Source organism: Phaenicophaeus curvirostris, chromosome 3, assembly GCF_032191515.1.
Source record: "Phaenicophaeus curvirostris isolate KB17595 chromosome 3, BPBGC_Pcur_1.0, whole genome shotgun sequence".
NCBI classification, from domain to species: Eukaryota; Metazoa; Chordata; class Aves; order Cuculiformes; family Cuculidae; genus Phaenicophaeus; species Phaenicophaeus curvirostris.
This window is the reverse complement of record NC_091394.1, coordinates 38,350,863-38,369,945: the sequence shown is the minus strand read 5'-3', so window position 1 is coordinate 38,369,945 and position 19,083 is coordinate 38,350,863. Positions and strand designations below refer to the sequence as shown.

The following is a 19,083-nucleotide window of genomic DNA, read 5'->3' as shown; positions in this document are numbered from 1 at the left end:
GACTCACAAAGAGACACACAGACAGATACACACAGACACTGCAACTCGTAGAGACGCACAGCCGGAGAGACACCCAGACGCAGCCCCTCTCGCCCCGCCCCTCGCTCCGGCCCCGGCTCCGGGCGCGGATTGGCCGCCGCGTTCCCGCTTCCTTCTCCCCAGCCGGGAACCCGCCATTTTGAAACCTTGTTGATTGCGGGGCAAGGGGGGAGAGCCAGCGGGAGCGGAGGCACGTGCGGGGCGCACAGCTGCCTGTCCGTGCGTCTGTCCGTGTAGTTGCGTGCCGGGCTGCCCGGCGCCGTTCCCCCTCCGCCGCCGCTGCAGCCGCGCCCGAGGAAGGAGCGCCCGGGGCCGGAGCGGAGGTGGGTGCCGCCGCCACGGCCGGGACGGAGAGCGCCGCCCCGGGACCGCTGGGACGGGCGGGTGGCGAGGGGACGGGGAGCGGGGCCGCTGCACCGGCGGGGGCTCTTGTCCCCTCCCCTCTCCCCTGCTCTCCCTCCCTTCCTCCCGTCTCCCTTTCCCTCCCTTCCTCCCGTCTCCCTTTCCCTCCCTTCCTCCCGTCTCCCTTTCCCTCCCTTCCTCCCGTCTCCCTTTCCCTCCCTTCCTCCCGTCTCCCTTTCCCTCCCGTCCTCCCGTCTCCCTTTCCCTCCCCGCAGGCAGCGTTTCCCAAGCGGGTGGTGTTTCCCGGTCGCCCTGCGGAGGGGCCGGGCCGGGCCGGTCTCGCTGCCCGCTGGCTCGGGGAGCCGGGGTGGCGCTCGCCGCTGACCTCGCCGCCCTTCTGCACCGCCGGCTCTTCCGGGCGCGTCCCCGTCGTCATCGCTCTCCCCGGCTTCCCGCTCGCGAGCCGGGAAGGGGACAAGCGCCGAGCCCGCGTCTGGGAAGTCCTGGAAGGCGGTGGAGGTGCTGTTGTGCTGAGTGTCCTCCTCCGGGCGGCTTGCGAGGTAGCCGCACCCGGCCGGGAGCACCCCTGGGTTAAGGCTTCCTAAAGGTTGAACCCGGTCCCCTTTGTCCCTAAGCCCTCGCAGCCCCGGTTGCTGAAAACCAAAAAAAGCCTTTTACTTTCCTATTCCCCTTCTCTTCCCATTGAACGGGAAAGAAGGAAGGACAACATGTTGCACTTCGCTAAGTTTGTCACCTCTTATGCAGAGAAGTAAAATTCAGAGGGATGTGAAAAAGTCCGAATACTTTTCTGTGTCAAATTCAATACCAGTAGTAATAACCTGAGATTTTTTTTTTTTTTTCCCCCAGTGCTTTAGGAGAGTAGTAAACTCTCCCCTTCCTGTTGGTTTTCTGTCATTTGGAGTTTGGCTGTTCTTTGGCACCTGCTAATATTGCATGTAAACAGTTGATTTCATTGCTGTTCATTGTGGCTGAGCTCTTGCAAATAATACCAACTGGCTTTACTATCAGAAAAAGAAATAGTTAATCGTGTGATATTTTTTTCTACAAGGGCTTGTACAACTGATGCCATGTTTTATTCCAGATCTGTAAACAGTGAAAGATTTTCGTAAGCTAGATTTTTTTTCTGCAACTGACAGGTGTTGTTAGATAGACAGTCTGTGTCAGTACAGAAGTAGTACTTCCCAAACTGAGATAGTCTAAAGTTAAAATTTAAGCCACTTAAATGCTAAGAAAAGACTCCTCTCAAATATGCTATGTAGGAATCATTTATTCTTTTTTTGTTGTAGCTCTGCACATTAGAACCAAAAAAACATTTTCAGGCCCTAAGATACCACAGCTATTTAAGTTCTGAAAGCCGTGTTAACTTTTTCCAAATTGCTGATAACTTTTATATTTTACTTTTTTTGATCCTATTTCCCATTAAAATACTTAGCTTGTTTTACTTACTAGGAAACTTGTATGCATAGTTAACTGTAGTCAGAAATAACCTTTCAGTTTATAACATGGTGGACTAAAACTGTGGTATCTTAAAACATTACAGTTCATAGTAGATAACAGCATCAGCTGCTTTGAGTGGGTGATTCTGAATGCTTCACAAAGCAAGCTTCAAGACTTGTGTGTGGAAAGAATTTATAACCTTTTAAACTGCTCTTAAGCAGGCTAGTTGCAGAATGGATGGCAACTCCTCCTGGAAAAGTTCTATGTATTGTGTATATGCAGAATACTTTAGTGTCATGGAGAATGTGAACTATCACAATACAAGCATATGTCACAATATGACATTTCTTCTACTGTACAAGGAGATTTTTTTTTAGTGTCAAAATTCCTGTATTTTTCACGTATAATGTGTTATTTATGATGGTTTCCCTGATTGCTTTTTACAGAACCATACACCATGTCTTCTGCTTCATCGAAAGAAGATACAATGTTGTCTGAAAATGCAGATGAGAAGCAACCTGAAAAAGAAGAAAAAGCTGAGGAAAGTGATGAAGATGAAGAAGAGGAAGAGGAGGAGGAGGAAGAAAAAGGTACGAGTTCTTCCACTGAATAAGTTGTCCTGTAAGGGCACCAGGCTTTTTTAATGTGATCAGCTGTGATCTCTGCTAATGGTAGAATTATTGTTTTGCATCTACCTTGTGGGTCATAAATCACGTCCCAGTATCCTAACGGGCAACACTAGGAACATGATGCTGATGTTCCCCAGGGAAGACTTAAGGAATTGCATAGGAAGCCAGGTTGCTGGCTAGGGATTGTTGGCTTTGTTGTTGTGTGAGATGATTGTAAGAGGTAGCATCCTTTATCAAATTATCTGCATAAAAATGCTTATCCAAAAAAGAATCCTGTTTTGCCAGTGACACTCTGAAGTGATCCATGGTTGCAAAAGAGAGAAACTTGAAGAATCCATGCAGTACCTTTGGAAGCAATACAGGTGCCTTTCTTAACTACTGTGAATTAAGTTGCGGGCTACCAGAATTTAATTATATTGGAGGGGGAATTTCATTTGACTAAATTTGTCAATAAAAATCATGGTGATACCGTAGGATGAGCCAGCAAGGCAAGTTTTGTGTTGTGGCGTGTAATTTAAGAGGGTAGTCAAGGAATGCAAGATGTGATGAAGGGCCTACTATGCAAAGATATTAATTTCTATCGTAAAATCTCTACGCACCTGTTTTGCAAATGAAGGCATCCATGGAAATAGAGCTGCGATATAGCACAGTGAAGACCAAGTCACTAGTAGTCCTGGATTCTTTAAAGAGCTGAAGCTTATCTTCAGGAAAGATAGCAGAAAGAAAAGAGATATGCTGTTTGGAAAACTGTCGACCAATTAGAATTAGGTTTTTAGAAACAATTGTTTCTTGTGTACACACAATTATTTTTTGCTCCATTTTCAGCAGATACATAGCCATTTTTGGTTATATTCACACAGATTTTGAAGCTGCTTTCAGATATTAAAGCCAGGGTAGCCCATCTGTTTGGCGCTAAGGATAGTTTGATTTGAGGTATTTTAGTCTGAAATGTTTAGATGAAGCTTTAGGTTTTTCTCCTGACATGGAATAATTAGTGATGTGCAGTGTGTACATAAAATAATCTAAATGCGCTCATTACGAATGAGTGCCAGAATTACTGGGAATAGTATTCTTACAGTATTTGTGACACTCGTATTGTGCCCTACAGAGTGCTGCACTGTGTAGCCGTGTGAGGTGTTGTACAGCCTTGCTGTGCTTGTGCTTCTGCCTCTCCTCCTAATATGTGAGTCCTCCCATCCAGCAGCAGGGAGAGAAAGTGTCTGCAGGCATTCTGGACTCTCCTTTGCCCATCTGGTGATAGTATTTTCCGAGAGAGAGCTCAAGTGGAGCTGTACAGATTGAGGCTGGGACGTCCCGGAAGGAGGCTATGCAAACAATGTCTGTTCTGTACCTCAGAAAGACAGTGAAGGGAGAGAGGGGTGTGTTTCTGGAAGTGTGTAGGACTGCAGTGTCCATTGTGGTTTGAGGTTCCCTTTAAGAAATGCCCAGTCTTGTCTTCAAGATTAAGTTGGATGCAGGATTGTGGTTAAGAACTAGAGAATCCAATATACAGCTCCATAGAATCCCATTGACCTATTAGCCAAAGATTTGAAAGTGTCCTAGTACCTGGTTAAATCATTATCTGTCTCTGGTTTGTCATTTCAAATCTTCAGTGTTGTATTGCCTGTCACTACAGTGGAATCTGCTCAGGTAGTGAGACACACTGTGTTAAGGCAACTGTATTTTGCAGAAAAGAGTCTCATTGTTGAAGGAAAAAGAGAGAAAAAGAAGGTAGACCGACTGACCATGCAAGTGTCCTCATTGCAAAAGGAACCTTTTACAATTACACCAGGTAAGCTTGTCCTGTTGCATAAGAATTGTGAGCATTGTAAATAATAATGAAACTTCTTAATAGATCAAATTAGTTAATTTGTTGTTTATGAGCCCTAACTTAACAGAATCATCATACATTTTAAAATAGTAAGGTTGTTATAAGAAAACCTTCTTTTATTCTGTGGCATCAATTTAAACCGCAGAAATTATATAAAGTTTAAACTTACCTGGAACATGATGTTCAGCACTGAACCACCACTAACAAAGGGAGGGGTAGCTTGGGTTAAAAAAAAAAAAGCTAAGTCCTTGTACCCTGTTCTGAGTAGTATCAGGTGAGGAAGAGACCATCAGGATGCCTAACTATTAGGGAAAGGCCTGCCTAATGTTTGACTTATTAAGATGTCTGTTGCTATTCTAAAATAACTTTTGGGTTTTTTTTTTAAACAGTAGATGTTTGAAGTGTGTAAATATGAATGGTGAACAATGTTATTGATTTTAACTGTTTCAGGGAAAGGACAAAAACTCTGTGAAATTGAAAGGATACAATTCTTTCTGAGTAAAAAGAAGACAGATGAACTTAGGAACCTGCACAAACTCCTCTACAACAGGCCAGGCACTGTAAGAACTTAAAATCAGACTTGTATATCTATTAGTTCTCATGTGCAGTGAAAATGTTTGTGGTATAGTTTTTTACATTTGCACACATGAATCTACTTCTTAAGTGTCATTTATTACAAAGTACATAGAAAATGAATATTGCAGGATCAGTTAAGCAAGCCCATAACTTTTCTAACACCTGTAAACTACTGTCCTCATAAAAAATCCTATGGAAAGGGGTACTGATTTGCAAGTCTGCTTGAATATCAATCTTTAATTTTTTTTTCTTGTTTCTTTTAATATGGGGAAGGGTGCTTTACCTTATGAAGGTGAGTTGGAAGTAATTTAAGGATCACATGCTAAAAGCTGCTGAGATGCTCATTGTAGTCAAAATTGTAGTTTTGTTCAACATAGCTTTTTCTTAGTACTTCTGTTTATTTTATGTTTGAAACCTCCTAGTGGGTTTAATACATTGCTGCTTGCTTTGTCATTTTCTCCTTTCATTTGCCTAAAGCAGTAGAAAGTAAAACTACATTATATTGTAAAATCTTAGTAGTGGGTTTTGTCACATTTATCTCGGCAACTAAAATATTGGTTAAAAAAATATATACTTGCTTTTGTGTTTAAGGATGAAACTTGAAGACAGTGTTTTTCTTGGAGCCCTTTATGTACCAGTGATCAGGCCTTAAATTTCCGATCAAATATGACCCATTTTCCTTGCTAATAGAGGTACACAGATGTAGAGTAATTAAGGGACATTGAATTTTACTATTTCAATACATGCACCGTATTTATAGGAATTTGTTTTTAATCTCTTTGTGTATTTTACAAATTTGAACAGCTAGGACAGATACCAGGCACTAAATAGTACCAGTACAGGTGCATGCTAGCTCAGACTACTGCTGCAAAAGTATGCTTGTTTAAACGGCAAAGAAAGATCTGTAGCTTCCAAGTATTCAGAAAGAGAACGTTAAAACCTTCTTCTGTGAATTATGCTATTTATTCAGCGTGGCAGTAAACCAGACTAGAGAATTTCCAACTCGGTGCATACAGAATTTTGCTAAGTTTTGGATAGTCCTGCAGTAGATTTTGCTTGGTAGTAAAGGTACAATGACAGAACCATGTAACTTTCAGATTTAATTGGCTTTACCATGGATGTCATCAACTGCATGCATTTACCCTTCATGAAGAAATTAATGCTTTTCTACTGTCTTTGGGTGGAGGTAATGGGATACAATTACTTCAGAGTCCATCTTTCCCATTTTAGATTGTAGGTAGGTCTGTGACAGAACTTATTTAAGAGGTAGTATTGGGTTTTGGTTATGCAACACACTACTATGAAACTAACAACTCAATGATACTGTAACCAATAATTGATTTGGTAGTCAATGATAAGTAATCTAATCAAGGTAGTTTACACACAACTATTTGTAATTTCAAAATTATGCATGATACAGTTGATATTTAACAGTCCTAAATCATGCTAATTAGACACAATTGGTATGGAAATACAGCTCTCACTCTTCACTCCCACAACACTCACTTGGTTGCAATTCCACCCCTCCTTTGCTCTGCCCTTCCACATTTAGTCTTTTGGACACAGACTTGTTGGGAAGTCCAGCTGGATTGCTGCAGTGTCTCAGTGGTTTGACTCCAAAGATACAAGAATATATTTATTTGCTTGGAAATATATCTGTTTAGTTTCATTCAAAACTGTATTTAATCAGAATTCAAAGGAACTTAGAATGCTGTTTAATACAACGAAGATCAGATGTTGTTTTGTTTGCACATTCTGTATGTGCTTTAGATCATAATTAACATTTTTAATAAAACGTCAATATCATTGCAGATTTTCTCTAGGCATTGGACAAAGATAATTCCCTTTGGAAAAGTGGCTTAGCTTTGATAAAATTATAAACTAATGGAGAAACACCAGGAACAGAATTTGTAGAACCATTGAAAGTGAATTCAAATTATTCTCAATAGTGTTAAAAAGATCTTGGAAGAATGAAAGATTTGGAGATTATTTTTCTTCATTTCTTTTTTCAGTAAAAGGGTGACGGAGTGAAAACAAAGAACTTTATATTTTTGGGGATCTTGATGGGAGCAATTTTCCCATTATAAGGGCTGTCACAATGAAAGTTCAGTCCTGTTCAGATTATAGGTATCGTGGTAGAAGTGGTGCATTCAGTGATGTGTAACTGTAAAAATTGGTTATGCTGAAGGAAAGGTTGAAAAGTACAATCACGTTTCTATGTAAGACTTTAGAAAAGCAAGTGGAGCAAATCTTTTGTCAGGTTATATAGTGAGTTATATAGAGATAAAATTCACTATTCTGTAATAAATTACGTGGTACAAAGCAGGCAACAGGCTTCATACTATCGTAGTTATGCATCCCTGTGAATAATCATGCAGTACGTTCTAAACAAGCTTGAAATGGCAGGTGATAACTTACTTAACCCAGTAAGTTATTAAAAGGAATTAAAAGTACCAAGATCAGAAGAACTTATTTTTTTGTAGTTTGGCTGTCATGAGATAAATGAAGGTATAATCCATGCAGGTTATAACTTAAAGGGCATAACTTTTTGTCAAAGAAAGCACTAAATGCTAGAAGAATAGCTTTTTTTTTTTTCTGTATGAAAGGTTAACAAATATAATTTGATTAAATCTTCTAAACTACTTGCTGTGGAAAGTAATATGTGTGTTCTGTTCCAGGTTGCTTCCCTAAAGAAGAACGTGGGCCAGTTCAGCGGGTTCCCATTTGAAAAAGGAAGTGACCAATACAAAAAGAAAGAAGAAATGTTAAAAAAGTAATGAACTCTGTTGTTAGTTAACATAGCTTGACTTGACTATACAGTCCTTTCCATTTGCAAAAATTTCCTTCACATTAAATTTAAACTTTGAGCTGAGTGGCTGTTTCCTAGAGCTCTATAATCTGTTTCTAAGCTCATTTTTATCACACAAACTGATCTCTTAAGAGAACTTGAAATGTATTAAAAACAGTTACGTTTTGAACGTTTCGTTCACACTTCCTACAGTCCTGGCTTTAAATATTGCCTATTAACTAGCAGGCTCTTCTATCAAGTGAGAGGAAACGTTGTTTTCCCAGGGCAAGCATAGTCTTGTGAATACACTCTGCTCTGTTTATGATGTGAACTTGCATCCTTCTGTGCCTTAAAACCTTCTTCCTTTCAGAGTCAAGGCCATTTCTGCTTATTGTGTGTTAAACACATAGTCTTATTCTTAGAATTGCTGTAGCAACTAGTCTAACATATTTTGTTCTTTTTTTGCTGTCTCCCCACATAAGCTACTTCTCTATTAACAGGAGAAAATGCTGCAGCTTGGGTTTGACTGGATGGAAAAGGTTTAAAAATGTGTTTGCATATTTGTACAGCTAGTTGTAAAAAAATGAAAGAACGGATAACTTCTATACGATTAGTTCTGAATTGTCTGTTTTCATGCTAGTTTGTCTATAATGGGAAGGCTTCCAGAATTTGGAATTGGCAAATCTTCCTTCCTCAGATATGCAGTTCTCTAGGAGCAGGGTTTCTCACAAATACTTGTGAAGCTGCAAGACATACTATGTCTCAGGGTAGGAGTTTTGACCATTTCCTACTGGTTTAATAGGATATTGTCCCTTATATGCCAAAGGTCACAAAATGAAGTATTTTTGGTCAATTGTTTAGGATGTGATACTGAATCTTTTTTTCTTGGTTTTTTTCTTTCCCTCCAGATTTAGAAATGCAATGTTGAAAAGTATCTGTGAAGTTCTTGACTTGGAAAGATCAGGAGTTAATAGCGAGCTGGTAACCAGAATCTTAAACTTCTTAATGCACCCGAAATCTTCAGGCAAGGTGAGATGCAGGTTTTACTTGCTTTTCAGCACTGTTCTGATGAAAAATGCAGCTGGTTTTGATTGTTTGCTTGCTACCAGTGGCAATACAGTTACTGTTCTAACTTCCCAAAGGAGCAATGGCTTCTTGAAAGAGTGTAGCTCTACTGCTGCATCCCTAATGGGGTGAGGACTTAGAAACTGCATGGCTTCATCTAAGTGCACCTGTTACCCTTCTGTGTGCTAACAGTGTATATGTGTTCACAGGAAGAGATATCCAGGTCCAAATACCATAAATAGTTTCTGCTTTGTGGGGGAATGTAAGCTTTATCTAGTATTTGCTAGTGCACTAGATCAGCTGCCAGGACTGCTAAACTTTATTATTAATCTTGGACTTCCAGTTTTTAATCTAAAAGCAATACTTAAATAGTTATACTGTTGCTCAGGAAATTAAAAGCTATTCCCAGCCAACACTGGTAAGTGATGTGAACAAGGAGTCTGCATGCTGTCTCAGGAATAGTGGTAGAGAGAGACAGCAAAATGCAGTTTTGCATAAGACATGACAGAATTCCTGCCTTTAAGTCGTCTGAAGAGTTGTCAGCTAATTTGTTACCAGAAGAAAAAGCTTACTTTTGTGGGTTGGGAGGGCATAGGTATGTGGAAGGTTTCATCTAGATCGTTCTTTTGACTTCTCTTCCCTAACCCCCGTCTTTGAAGATTTGTTTGGTAGGGGGAGTTGAAGGAGTGCTTAGCTTAGAACTGACATTTCATTTTATTCAATTCTGTCATCTTATTGAAAAATGTTATGGCTTAAGTGTAGTACATAAAATAGTCCTGGGTTTTTTTATCAAGACTTAGAGGTCTCTATAGTTGTTTATTGTTCTTTCATGTGATTTGAAAGAATCTGTATTTTAAAATTCACTTTTGTATTCCTACTTGGATTACACACATCTCTGTCTCTCAGCCATTGCCAAAGTCCAAAAAAACACCAAGCAAAGGTGGCAAAAAAGAGCGCAGTAGCACTGGAACAACAAGAAAAACAAAACGCACCAAGTACCCAGAGATCCTGTCAGATGAATCCAGTAGCGAAGAAGATGAAAAGAAGGAAAAGGATGACTCTTCAGAAGAAAAAGAAAGTGAAGATGAGGTAATGAGGTTTTTTGCTTTTTTCCAACATAGCACTAAAAACATTTGTCTGAGGTTTGTCATTATGTGGTTGTCATCAATTGGTAATTCTTGGAACACACAGACTTGTGGTGTAAGTGATGTTTACCTGATTGAATGGTTTGAAAGAAAAGGGAACACACCTGCAATTTATAAGGTATTTTTGTAATTGCTTAGTGGATTACAGTTAGAGAATCAATACAATAAAAGGCAAAGGTTTTGATTCTTGAATCTAAATATGTACCTTATAAAACCATTTGAAAACAAACAAAAATTCTTACAGGTTACCTGGAAGCAAAAGATACCTGAAATAATATTGTGTGCTGGGGGAGCATAATTTTATTAAAAAGCTGAAATCTAGGTTTAACAAGCTGGTGATGGAGGTCACGCAGAAACTCAAAAGCTGAAAAGTTAGAAACTGTAAACATTTACTTGGAAATGGCATTATTCTTGAGTGTATTTTCTGAATTTCAACTGTGAATGTCTTTATCCTTCATTTAAAGTTACGGAGCAACTGCATCTATAACTGAGCAAGCACATATAAATAAATATAATCTGGTTTATTAAACAATGGCTTCATGAGTTGCACCAGCTGCTGATGGGAGAAGCAGTTATTTGAACTAATCTTAATTGTTTAGACGTGACAGTTTGCTTGGTTGACTACGCTGCCATTTAAATATAAATTAGAATTATTAATTTAGTAATAATACTGTTAATTTGTTTTGTTTCATGATATTTGGCTTCTGAAGTATGGTTTATTCCTGGCAAATGTTCCATGTTTGTTTCTGTGAGGAAATTTTCAACCTTGCCAAAAGTTCTATCTAAAGAATTTTTATTAGACGTCATTTAATTTGTGCCAAAAATGCAGTGTACTGGTAAATGTGCACTGTATGTATTCATGTTTCAGATTTCTTCTGTTGATTTTTAACTTCATGCAATAATTTTTGGGCTTTATTTGTTAGAATAATTGGGCAAATTATGGATTAGCTAACATAGTTCCCCTCAACTACAGCAGAAAGAATTAGCTGCATGTAGTCTTAGAGAGCTATGGCATCTAGAAGTAGTTGAATAGAACGTACCATGTCCTTTTATATTTAAGGAATATCTTAAGGTGATATTATTAGCTAATTATAAGAAATTACAACTGGAAAGCTGTAGCACAACCAAACTACTAGTATTGTCAAAAGGCTTTTGCTATTTGAATTTCAGGGTCCGTGTAAAAGGACAACATGAAATTTAAAAGAATGTAGGAATACTCTTTATGGGCGTACCTTACGGTATAGGGTAGAAATTGCTAGTAAAATAGATTAATTAAATTTGGTTGTCTGGTTTGTATTGACAGAAAGGATAATTTCCATTGTGGAAAAGGGGTATGGACTGTTCATGTAGAAACCTTCATTCTAATCTCCTGTTTTTTATAGCCCCCTAGAAAAGCATCTAAAAGAGAAAGATCTAAAAAGACGGCTTCCAAAGCCAAGAAAGCTGTGAAGGGTGCGAATGTCAAGAAGGCAGATAGCAGCACTACCAAAAAAAATCAGAACAGTTCTAGAAAAGGTAAATGCTTTAAATCTTCCATCGCATGTTGTCTTGTAGCTTAATTGGCATGATTATTAGAAAGCACACTTTTGAGGCTAAATGTGAAATCCAATAGAATTTGGTGAATTGTTGGCTTGCTAATTAATCTTTCTTTCCTTGTAACAGTAACTAAAAAAAAGTTCTTGGTTTGGGTATACTTCATGAAATTTCTGTTGTATACGTATATATACTACATGGTTTGCACATAAACTGGAAGTATCATCCTAGTTCACTCTTCTGCTGGACGTACATTAGCAGAATTCCACTGCTGCCTCAAATAGTGACTTCACGTGCATATTATAATTGATCTGGTAGTCTATATGCAACAACGTATGTTTTTTGTGCAGCACCTTGGTGTGGCTTTTGATAAGGTAGGCAGGGGTTCTACATGCTTCCTACATGTTGCTATTGGTTTTCTCATATCTGACGATATGCATAAAAGGCTTATATACGTTGGGTTCTTTAATCCCTGTGTGAAGACTGCAGCAGTGCTGGTGGGGAGAGTGGTTTCTTTCTAAGTAGCTTTGCAGGAAAGGACGTGGGTACGGGTGGGTGGCTCCCACAGACAAGGTGCTGAAGCCGATTCAGCAGTGGGCCCTTGTGATAAGGAACTGACAGCACTCTGGGCTGTCTGGGCAAGTGTGTGGCTGGCAGGTTGCTAGAAGTGATGAGTACGCCCCATTCAATACTTGTGAGCCTGCCTCGGGAGTGCTGTGCTCAGCTTTGGGCTCCCTGGTGCAGGACAATGGAGCGAGTCCAGTGGAGGGTCAGCCGAAGGGGATGCAGAGAGAGCTGGGCTTGTTTGGCCTTAAGAAGAGACAAAGAAAGGGGGATGAGAGAGTAGTCTGCAACTGCCAAATGGGAGAGGAAAGGGAAGGCAGGGCCAGGCTCTGCCTGGAGGTGCACAGTAAAATGACAGGAGGCAACACACGCAAGCTGCCACCAGGGACATTACAAGTATGTGGTGAGGGATTAAGGGTTTCACGATGCTGGTGGTCACCCAGAAATGGGGCCCAGATCAGTTGTGGAATCCTGTTGTTGGAGGTGTTCAGAACTCAGCCTGGCAGGGCCCTGAGCAACCAGCTCCATGTTTGCCCTCTTCTGAGTTAAGAGTTTAAACTAGATGGTCTCCAGAGGTCCTCTCCCACCTTAAATTCTCTGGTACTCTGAGGTAACAGCCATGTCTCTATCACAATCGTACGAGTTATTAATGCAGCAAATATCCATACTGCAAACATACTTCATTTAATGCCAGTGTTAACGTACATGTGCTATAGCACAGACATCAGTTCAGATTCATTACCCTGCTTCTCAGTGTATACTTTAGAACTGTTAGAACCTTAGAAAAGGAATGGTTAAAGTCTCAGCCATAGAATTATGCAAACTTCTTTCATAGCCTTTTTTCTCAGCAGAGTAAACTGGCCTGTACTGAACTCAATGTATTTTCCGGTTGGCTGCTGGCAGCACCAATGTGGCTGACTGTGTGTGTATACACTTTTTGTCATCAACATTATGTGTACAAAAATAAACGTTATGTATGTTGTTTTGCATGATGTGTGATAGATTCATAATTTCTTCTTTACTCCTGTAGTTCTGTTTTGAGTGCATGTTTGCAGCATAAAAATCAAAATGCTAAGTAGGTCTTTCTGTGTGCTCATTATCTAGATTGTTTGGCATCATCTCCTCTGAATTTCGTCTTGCTGGCAGTAGAGAAACTGAGTGGTTGTTGGAGTCATTCAGTCTAATTTTTTTTCAGCTGGAAACAATTATGGAAGTGTCCTGTGCCTCTCCACTTAACTTCCTTTATGATTCTCTTTATTTGTTGTCACGGTGTTTCTGATAGCGTATTCAGTAGTATAGCATTGCAAAATTACAAGATCTTTGTGCACAGTACTGCCGGGGGAGGGAGGGAATCCAAACTTTTTAAAGCAAATAAGCACCTTTTTCGGGCCAAATTACCTTGATTAAGAATTGTAATAAACCAGTTTGTTTGTTTGATAGATAGATTGATTGAATCTGCCCCATACTTTCTAGACTACATATTGATTTGTAAACTGATAGTTCAACAACAATGATGGATTCATAAATAAAAGTAGTACTCATTGCTTTAGCTTTGTTTTTAAATGGATGGTCTAGCAAGATGTCTGTTGTAAGGAGAAAGTTCTGTTGGTTTCTATTTTGAAGAACCAAGCAGGCAAACTAAATCTTAAAATTCAATTTGTTCTTCATGTTTAGAAAGCGAGTCGGAGGATAGTTCAGATGATGAACCTTTAATTAAAAAGCTGAAGAAACCACCCACAGATGAAGAAATAAAGGAAACTGTCAGGGACTTGTTGGCCAATGCAAATTTGGAAGAGGTCACAATGAAACAAATTTGCAAGAAGGTAAGCAAACCAGATTTTGTAGTCTCCCAGTGGGTTGTCTGAACAGACTTTTGTTACCATTTCACAAATGGAAGCTTGCACTCTACATAATGGTTCAGAAGCAAAAGTAATTTTGCTTTGATTTATTTACTTGCTGACAGCTGTAACAAGGAGAGGTTTAATCATAAGATACACAACACTGATACCCAACATTAGAAGGGAAATCTCAAAACAAAAAATCGGCTACGTGAAAAGTAGCACTACTTCCTCTGAAACAACTACCATGTATTAAAATGGAAATACTCGATATGTTGAGACAGTACAGCAGCCTGCTGCTGTAAAAAGAGGAGGGCTGAGTCCTGCTCTTTGTATGTTTCTGCTCCTTACCTTGCTCTAGTTCTTCATGTATTCTCTTTATAAGTCCATACAACTCTCATTTATCAGCAAAAAATTAATAGTTCTAAGCTGAGTTAGTGAGTTGAATTAGTTCAGCAAGGAATCCGTTAATTGTCAGGACAGGTGCTGGGAAGGAGAAAAGTGTGGGAAAGTGACCAAAACACAGACAATACTGTTACCTTGGTATTTTCTAGAGTCAGCAAACTCCTATGATTGTTTTCCTGGTACTTCCAAGAGGTTGTCTTGAGAAAATAAAACCAGAAGTTACTCCTATGAAAAATTATTTTTATTTTCTGTACAAAGTTTTAGTCATGTTTATAGTCATTCTAGAAGTCGGAAATTTGGTATAAAATAATAAAATATTCTGCAGTGGTTGTCAGTGTTGGCATCTGGTTTTTGTTTGTTTGGTCCTCTCCCACTCAGCTATCTGAGACTGATTGTGGAATAGCACTCATGTTGACAGGATCACAATTGTACTTCTTACCGAAAAATAATTAAGCCTTGGAATTTGATATACAATAATGCAGGGGGATTTGACTACTTAGAGAGCATCTAAGACGAAGAGTGGAGAATTCTTATTATTTGCCTGGTGTGGCAAGCAAGTCATTTTACTTTGTTGATGTGAAAGATTATAGTACCAGTTAAATCAGTGATCAAACGTAAAAAATTACATGTGGTCAAAATAAGGACAGGCAAACAAGCTTGTCATTTTCCATAGTTACCAGAGGACACTTTGGCAGTTGTAATACTAGAAGTACAGTACATACCAATTCTTTCACTTATTGCTATTTAAGCTCCTCTATTTATACAATACCTTGAAGGAAAGTAATATGAAGTTTGTTTATTTGTTTTTACTTCTTTTAGGTATATGAAAAGTATCCTAATTATGATTTAACTGACAGGAAAGACTTCATTAAAGGAACAGTCAAAGAGGTAAAGACTTCATCGTTTAGAAAATGTTATGGGTTGTGGTGTTTTGGGTTGTATTCTTCAGCTTTTTAGGAAGTGGTATGGCATTCTGTTACATTAGTATTAATAGGCTCCTGTACAGTATTGGAAGTTTAGTGCTCTGATCTAGTCTGAACTCATGGCTCAGATATCTTTTTTTAAATTTATTTTTTGTATCCTTTTTCCAAAATCAGTGCTTCAGACTATACTTTCTTAGCATGCCATTACTACTCTTATGAATTTATTTGGTAAGCAGAACTAAAATTAAAGCAAGCATCATCTTCGATGACATTTAGTCTCTGAAAGCTATGCGTTTGCTTTAAATTGCAGCCTTGGCTGTGACAAATGCTATAATTCATGCACTGACTGCATACATTCACATGTAACAATGTCTGAGGTTGTATAAGCTCCGCAGGCCCACAGGCTCTGGTAATGGGAGAAGACCAAAGAGGATAAAGATAGCATTTCTTTGTAGGTGCTTCTTGTAGCACAGTTATAATGTTGCCTTTGAGTGTGCTGCACTGAAGATCAGGCTTGATCTAAGGTGTTCATGACAGAGGGTTTATTGTCCAGTCTGCGGTTGGTAATTTGTAAAAAAAATTCCAAGTTCAATTACTTTTGTTTGCCCCAAACCTACAAAAGGAACTGGAGAAGCTGAGTTTCACTTAGTGGAGTTAATAAAGTAATTTATCTTTCTCTTGCGGGTTCATTTGCAGATGTTGATACATGGTTAGCTTGTTACGGCTGTGTGCTGTGCACACATGTATCACAATCAGCAAAGGCATGAGCACAGTTTGCTGTAGGGAAGTTCTTGGGGTTTTGTGATAGCAAAACTAGAGTATATTTTCTTGGTAGTCTGATGCAAAAGGAGTGGCTCTGTGTAACTGGATGGGGAGAAAGGAGAAAACTAATACATTTCTCTTTTCAGTTGATTTCATGATCTCATTTGACTGTGGGAAATGAAGATTCCTGGTTTTATGTTCCCATGGATTTGAAGATCTGATAGGCACCAGCAAAAGGAATGTGTCTTACCCTTCTGGTATTTAGTCAGAGTTGATTTTGCTGATCTAATGTTAAGACTGTTGATGTAAATTGCTTTGTGTATGTTTTCTCTTTTTTTTTTTTTTTAATGAAACAAAACTGCATTTGATGCAGTTTTTAGTTGAACATACTTAAGTTTTGTGCATGGCAATAAATGTTCCCTTTTTTATAGTTTTTGTACATTTTGAATTGCTTTGTATAACTTGATTCAGTAGAAACATCATAGGTTTTTAGTATGGATTTACTAGCTTGCAGGAAATTTTAAAATCAAGTAAGATAAAAGCTGCTTATCTGCACATTATACATGCAGAGACTGGAATATTGCAGCATTGTTTATAAAGATATTTTGAATACGTAACCATTCTGAAAATAATAAGTTAGTCATATGTTAATGTCTTATATTCTGATATATTCTACAGATGCAGAATTATTCTAAATCTAGATTACTGTCTTGCATGTGTAGGCACTGAGAGAACTTGTCAAAGCATGGTAACTGATTGGCACATGTATGTTATTTTTGTACTTTTAAAAGGCTTTCTGTTGTGTATATAAAGTTGTTTCAGATTTCTTTTGTGCAAATCAGTTTTTAATTTGTTATGTTAGGATTTATGACATGAAATGTCAGTGTTCAGCAGTGAGGCTGTGATGAAAAGCGGTATGCGGAAATTTCATGAACCTACAAATGAGTTGAGGTTTTTGCGATGTTTATCCTATCTTGCCTTGTACAGAAACTGAAGTGTAGTTTTATACTTAAGCTTTTCAGCATTTAACTTTGTAAAAAAAGACACATTTGTTTCAATGGCTTAACATAGTAAATTAAATCCCTCCAAAGCCTGTAGGAAAACTTCTAAGGTTCTATTTTCAAAAAATCTTATTACTTCAGTGTCTAAGCTTGATGGCCTTGCGTCTCAGAAGTGAATATCCAAGATAGGAGGCTTGACTGCCTTTGGAAGTCCACAGTGGGGCTTCCAAATCAGGCATTGCCGACCTGTGTGATTAAGCTCCCGTCTGTATGGGAAAGCTTTTGTGAACCTGAGTCCTGGTGCCTCAACACTGACAATGGTACTTCTAAGCCTGCAGTCTTGAAATTTGGCCCACAGCTTTTCAGATCGAAGTGAAATTTTTGCATAAATGTTTGTTGGTTTATGTGTTCTCCATACATCTTGTTGCTAATATGGGAAGTCCTACACTTAAAATGAAACTAATAGTTGCCAAAGTGTGGGCTGCCTTTTAACACCATGAGCACAGAACCCCTCTGACTATAGTATTGCTGGAAAGACAAAACATAGTTTTTTGATTTTATTATTGTACAGTCGAGAAATAAGGGTTCATAAATGACTGAAAAAGTTCAGCCAGTTAAACTATTAATCTTCACACACTTTTTGAATTTCTTTGCGTGTAATCATTTATAATAAGGCTGAATGTAGCAGGGGATTTTGTATTCAATAAATGTCTTTCACAGAAATGTAAATAAATTTTCATGATCTAATATTTGCTTAAATGTATATAGTAAAAAAAAAAAATATCTGTGAAACTAGGTAGTTGTCTTTATCTCATCTGGTAGAAACTATTCAAGCCTGATCCAGCAAGCTTCTCCAGCAAGCAATAATACAGGTATTATTGCTGAAATGTATATCCTTGCAGCAGAATAAGATTTTGTATCTTCTGTGAGGTTGGTTTGATTTTGATTTTTTTTCTCTGAACTGTCTTAGTATAAAGAACACTTAAGTCCTGCTTGAAAGGGGGAAATTGCCTCTGTCAAGTTTTGTTGGATTTTGAGATGGATTTTTCTACGAATACTTGAACTGCCTTGTGATGTCTATGTAAATATGCCAGTTGGTTTTAATTACGTGGGCAAGAAGTGGTTTTAAGATGAGTGACTCACATTTTTTTTTATAGTGTACATTTTAATGAAGACTTTAAAAAGGATGGTGTATTTCTCTTTATTGTTCATAAGCATTACTTGCCACTTTGGAATTGTGCAGATATAATGGAAATGAACTCAGCATCCTTCACATACTTTGTTTAAATCTCTTAACTACAAATCAGTGTAGTCCTCAACAGAGAAGAAATCTCTGAGCTGTTTCCCTGCTAATCCTTACAAGTCTGGCTTCAGCTGATACAAGATTCCATTTATTTCTACAACTTGCAGAAAGGCTGCAAGACAATACTAAAAGGTAAATAAATGACTCACAGCCTTCTTGGACCTAAGCAGGCTCCTTATAGCATCTGTGTTCTTTCCACATTATCCTGTTATAAGGCACATGACAAAGCAAGATCTATGAATGGGTTTAGATTATCCACTGCTAAGCTGGACTTGAAAATAACCCTTTTTAAAAATAAGCCCAAGTAATACCCCTGGCAGACAGTGTGGTGATTTCAATAAGGTTTATTAGCTCACTTGCTGTTTCAGTGAGAGGGGCAGCTCATGAGCATTTGGGTAGACAAAATTATTCCCATTTCCAAATAAGAAAGTTGACTATAGCCAAGTAGTATCAGCTGAGGTAGGTGAAAGCATTCCTGGAATCACTTCTGGTAGTTGTTATTTTAGTTGCCATTATTTAGGCAGAACAGTGGAAAACCCTCTAAGGCATCAGAATACTGTCTGAAAATTTACAATAAGAAATCTAGTAAAATCAGTGTTTACTTGCTGAAAATAGTTAGGAAACATCTTGAATGCAGACGACTCTTATTTTCATTTTGCAAAGAAATGTCTCTCCTGCCTTTGAATTCAGAGTTATTTATTAAAGCAGGTAGCTGGAAGCTGTAGATAAGATCTTGACTTGCAGGAGAAGCAGGCTGAAAGGAACATTGTAAAGGTCAATAAAAAGCAAATGCAATCTGCAGCCTTCCTGCTTCTGGAATGGAATAACCCTGTACAGCAGTGCTGGTGGGGAGAGTGGTTTCTTTCTAAGTAGCTTTGCAG

General features: G+C 38.6%; 1 protein-coding gene across 1 annotated transcript; it reads left to right on the top strand.

Moving 5' to 3' along the window:
* Positions 1–224: 224 nt before the first annotated feature.
* Positions 225–17,646, top strand: DEK (DEK proto-oncogene). The gene is made up of 11 exons (XM_069853727.1): positions 225–362; positions 2,286–2,429; positions 4,159–4,260; positions 4,750–4,859; positions 7,554–7,648; positions 8,572–8,692; positions 9,635–9,817; positions 11,256–11,388; positions 13,645–13,793; positions 15,033–15,101; positions 16,045–17,646. Exons 2-11 carry the CDS (start codon positions 2,297–2,299, stop codon positions 16,054–16,056), a joined length of 1,107 nt encoding a protein of 368 aa, XP_069709828.1. The 5' UTR covers positions 225–362; positions 2,286–2,296; the 3' UTR covers positions 16,057–17,646.
* Positions 17,647–19,083: the final 1,437 nt, after the last annotated feature.

Coding starts and splice junctions, on each gene's coding strand:
- DEK (XM_069853727.1), top strand. CDS start 2,297: ATGTCTTCTGCTTCATCGAAAGAAGATACAATGTTGTCTGAAAATGCA. Junction 2,430..4,158: donor GGAGGAGGAGGAAGAAAAAG/GTACGAGTTCTT, acceptor TGTATTTTGCAG/AAAAGAGTCTCATTGTTGAA. Junction 11,389..13,644: donor TCAGAACAGTTCTAGAAAAG/GTAAATGCTTTA, acceptor CTTCATGTTTAG/AAAGCGAGTCGGAGGATAGT.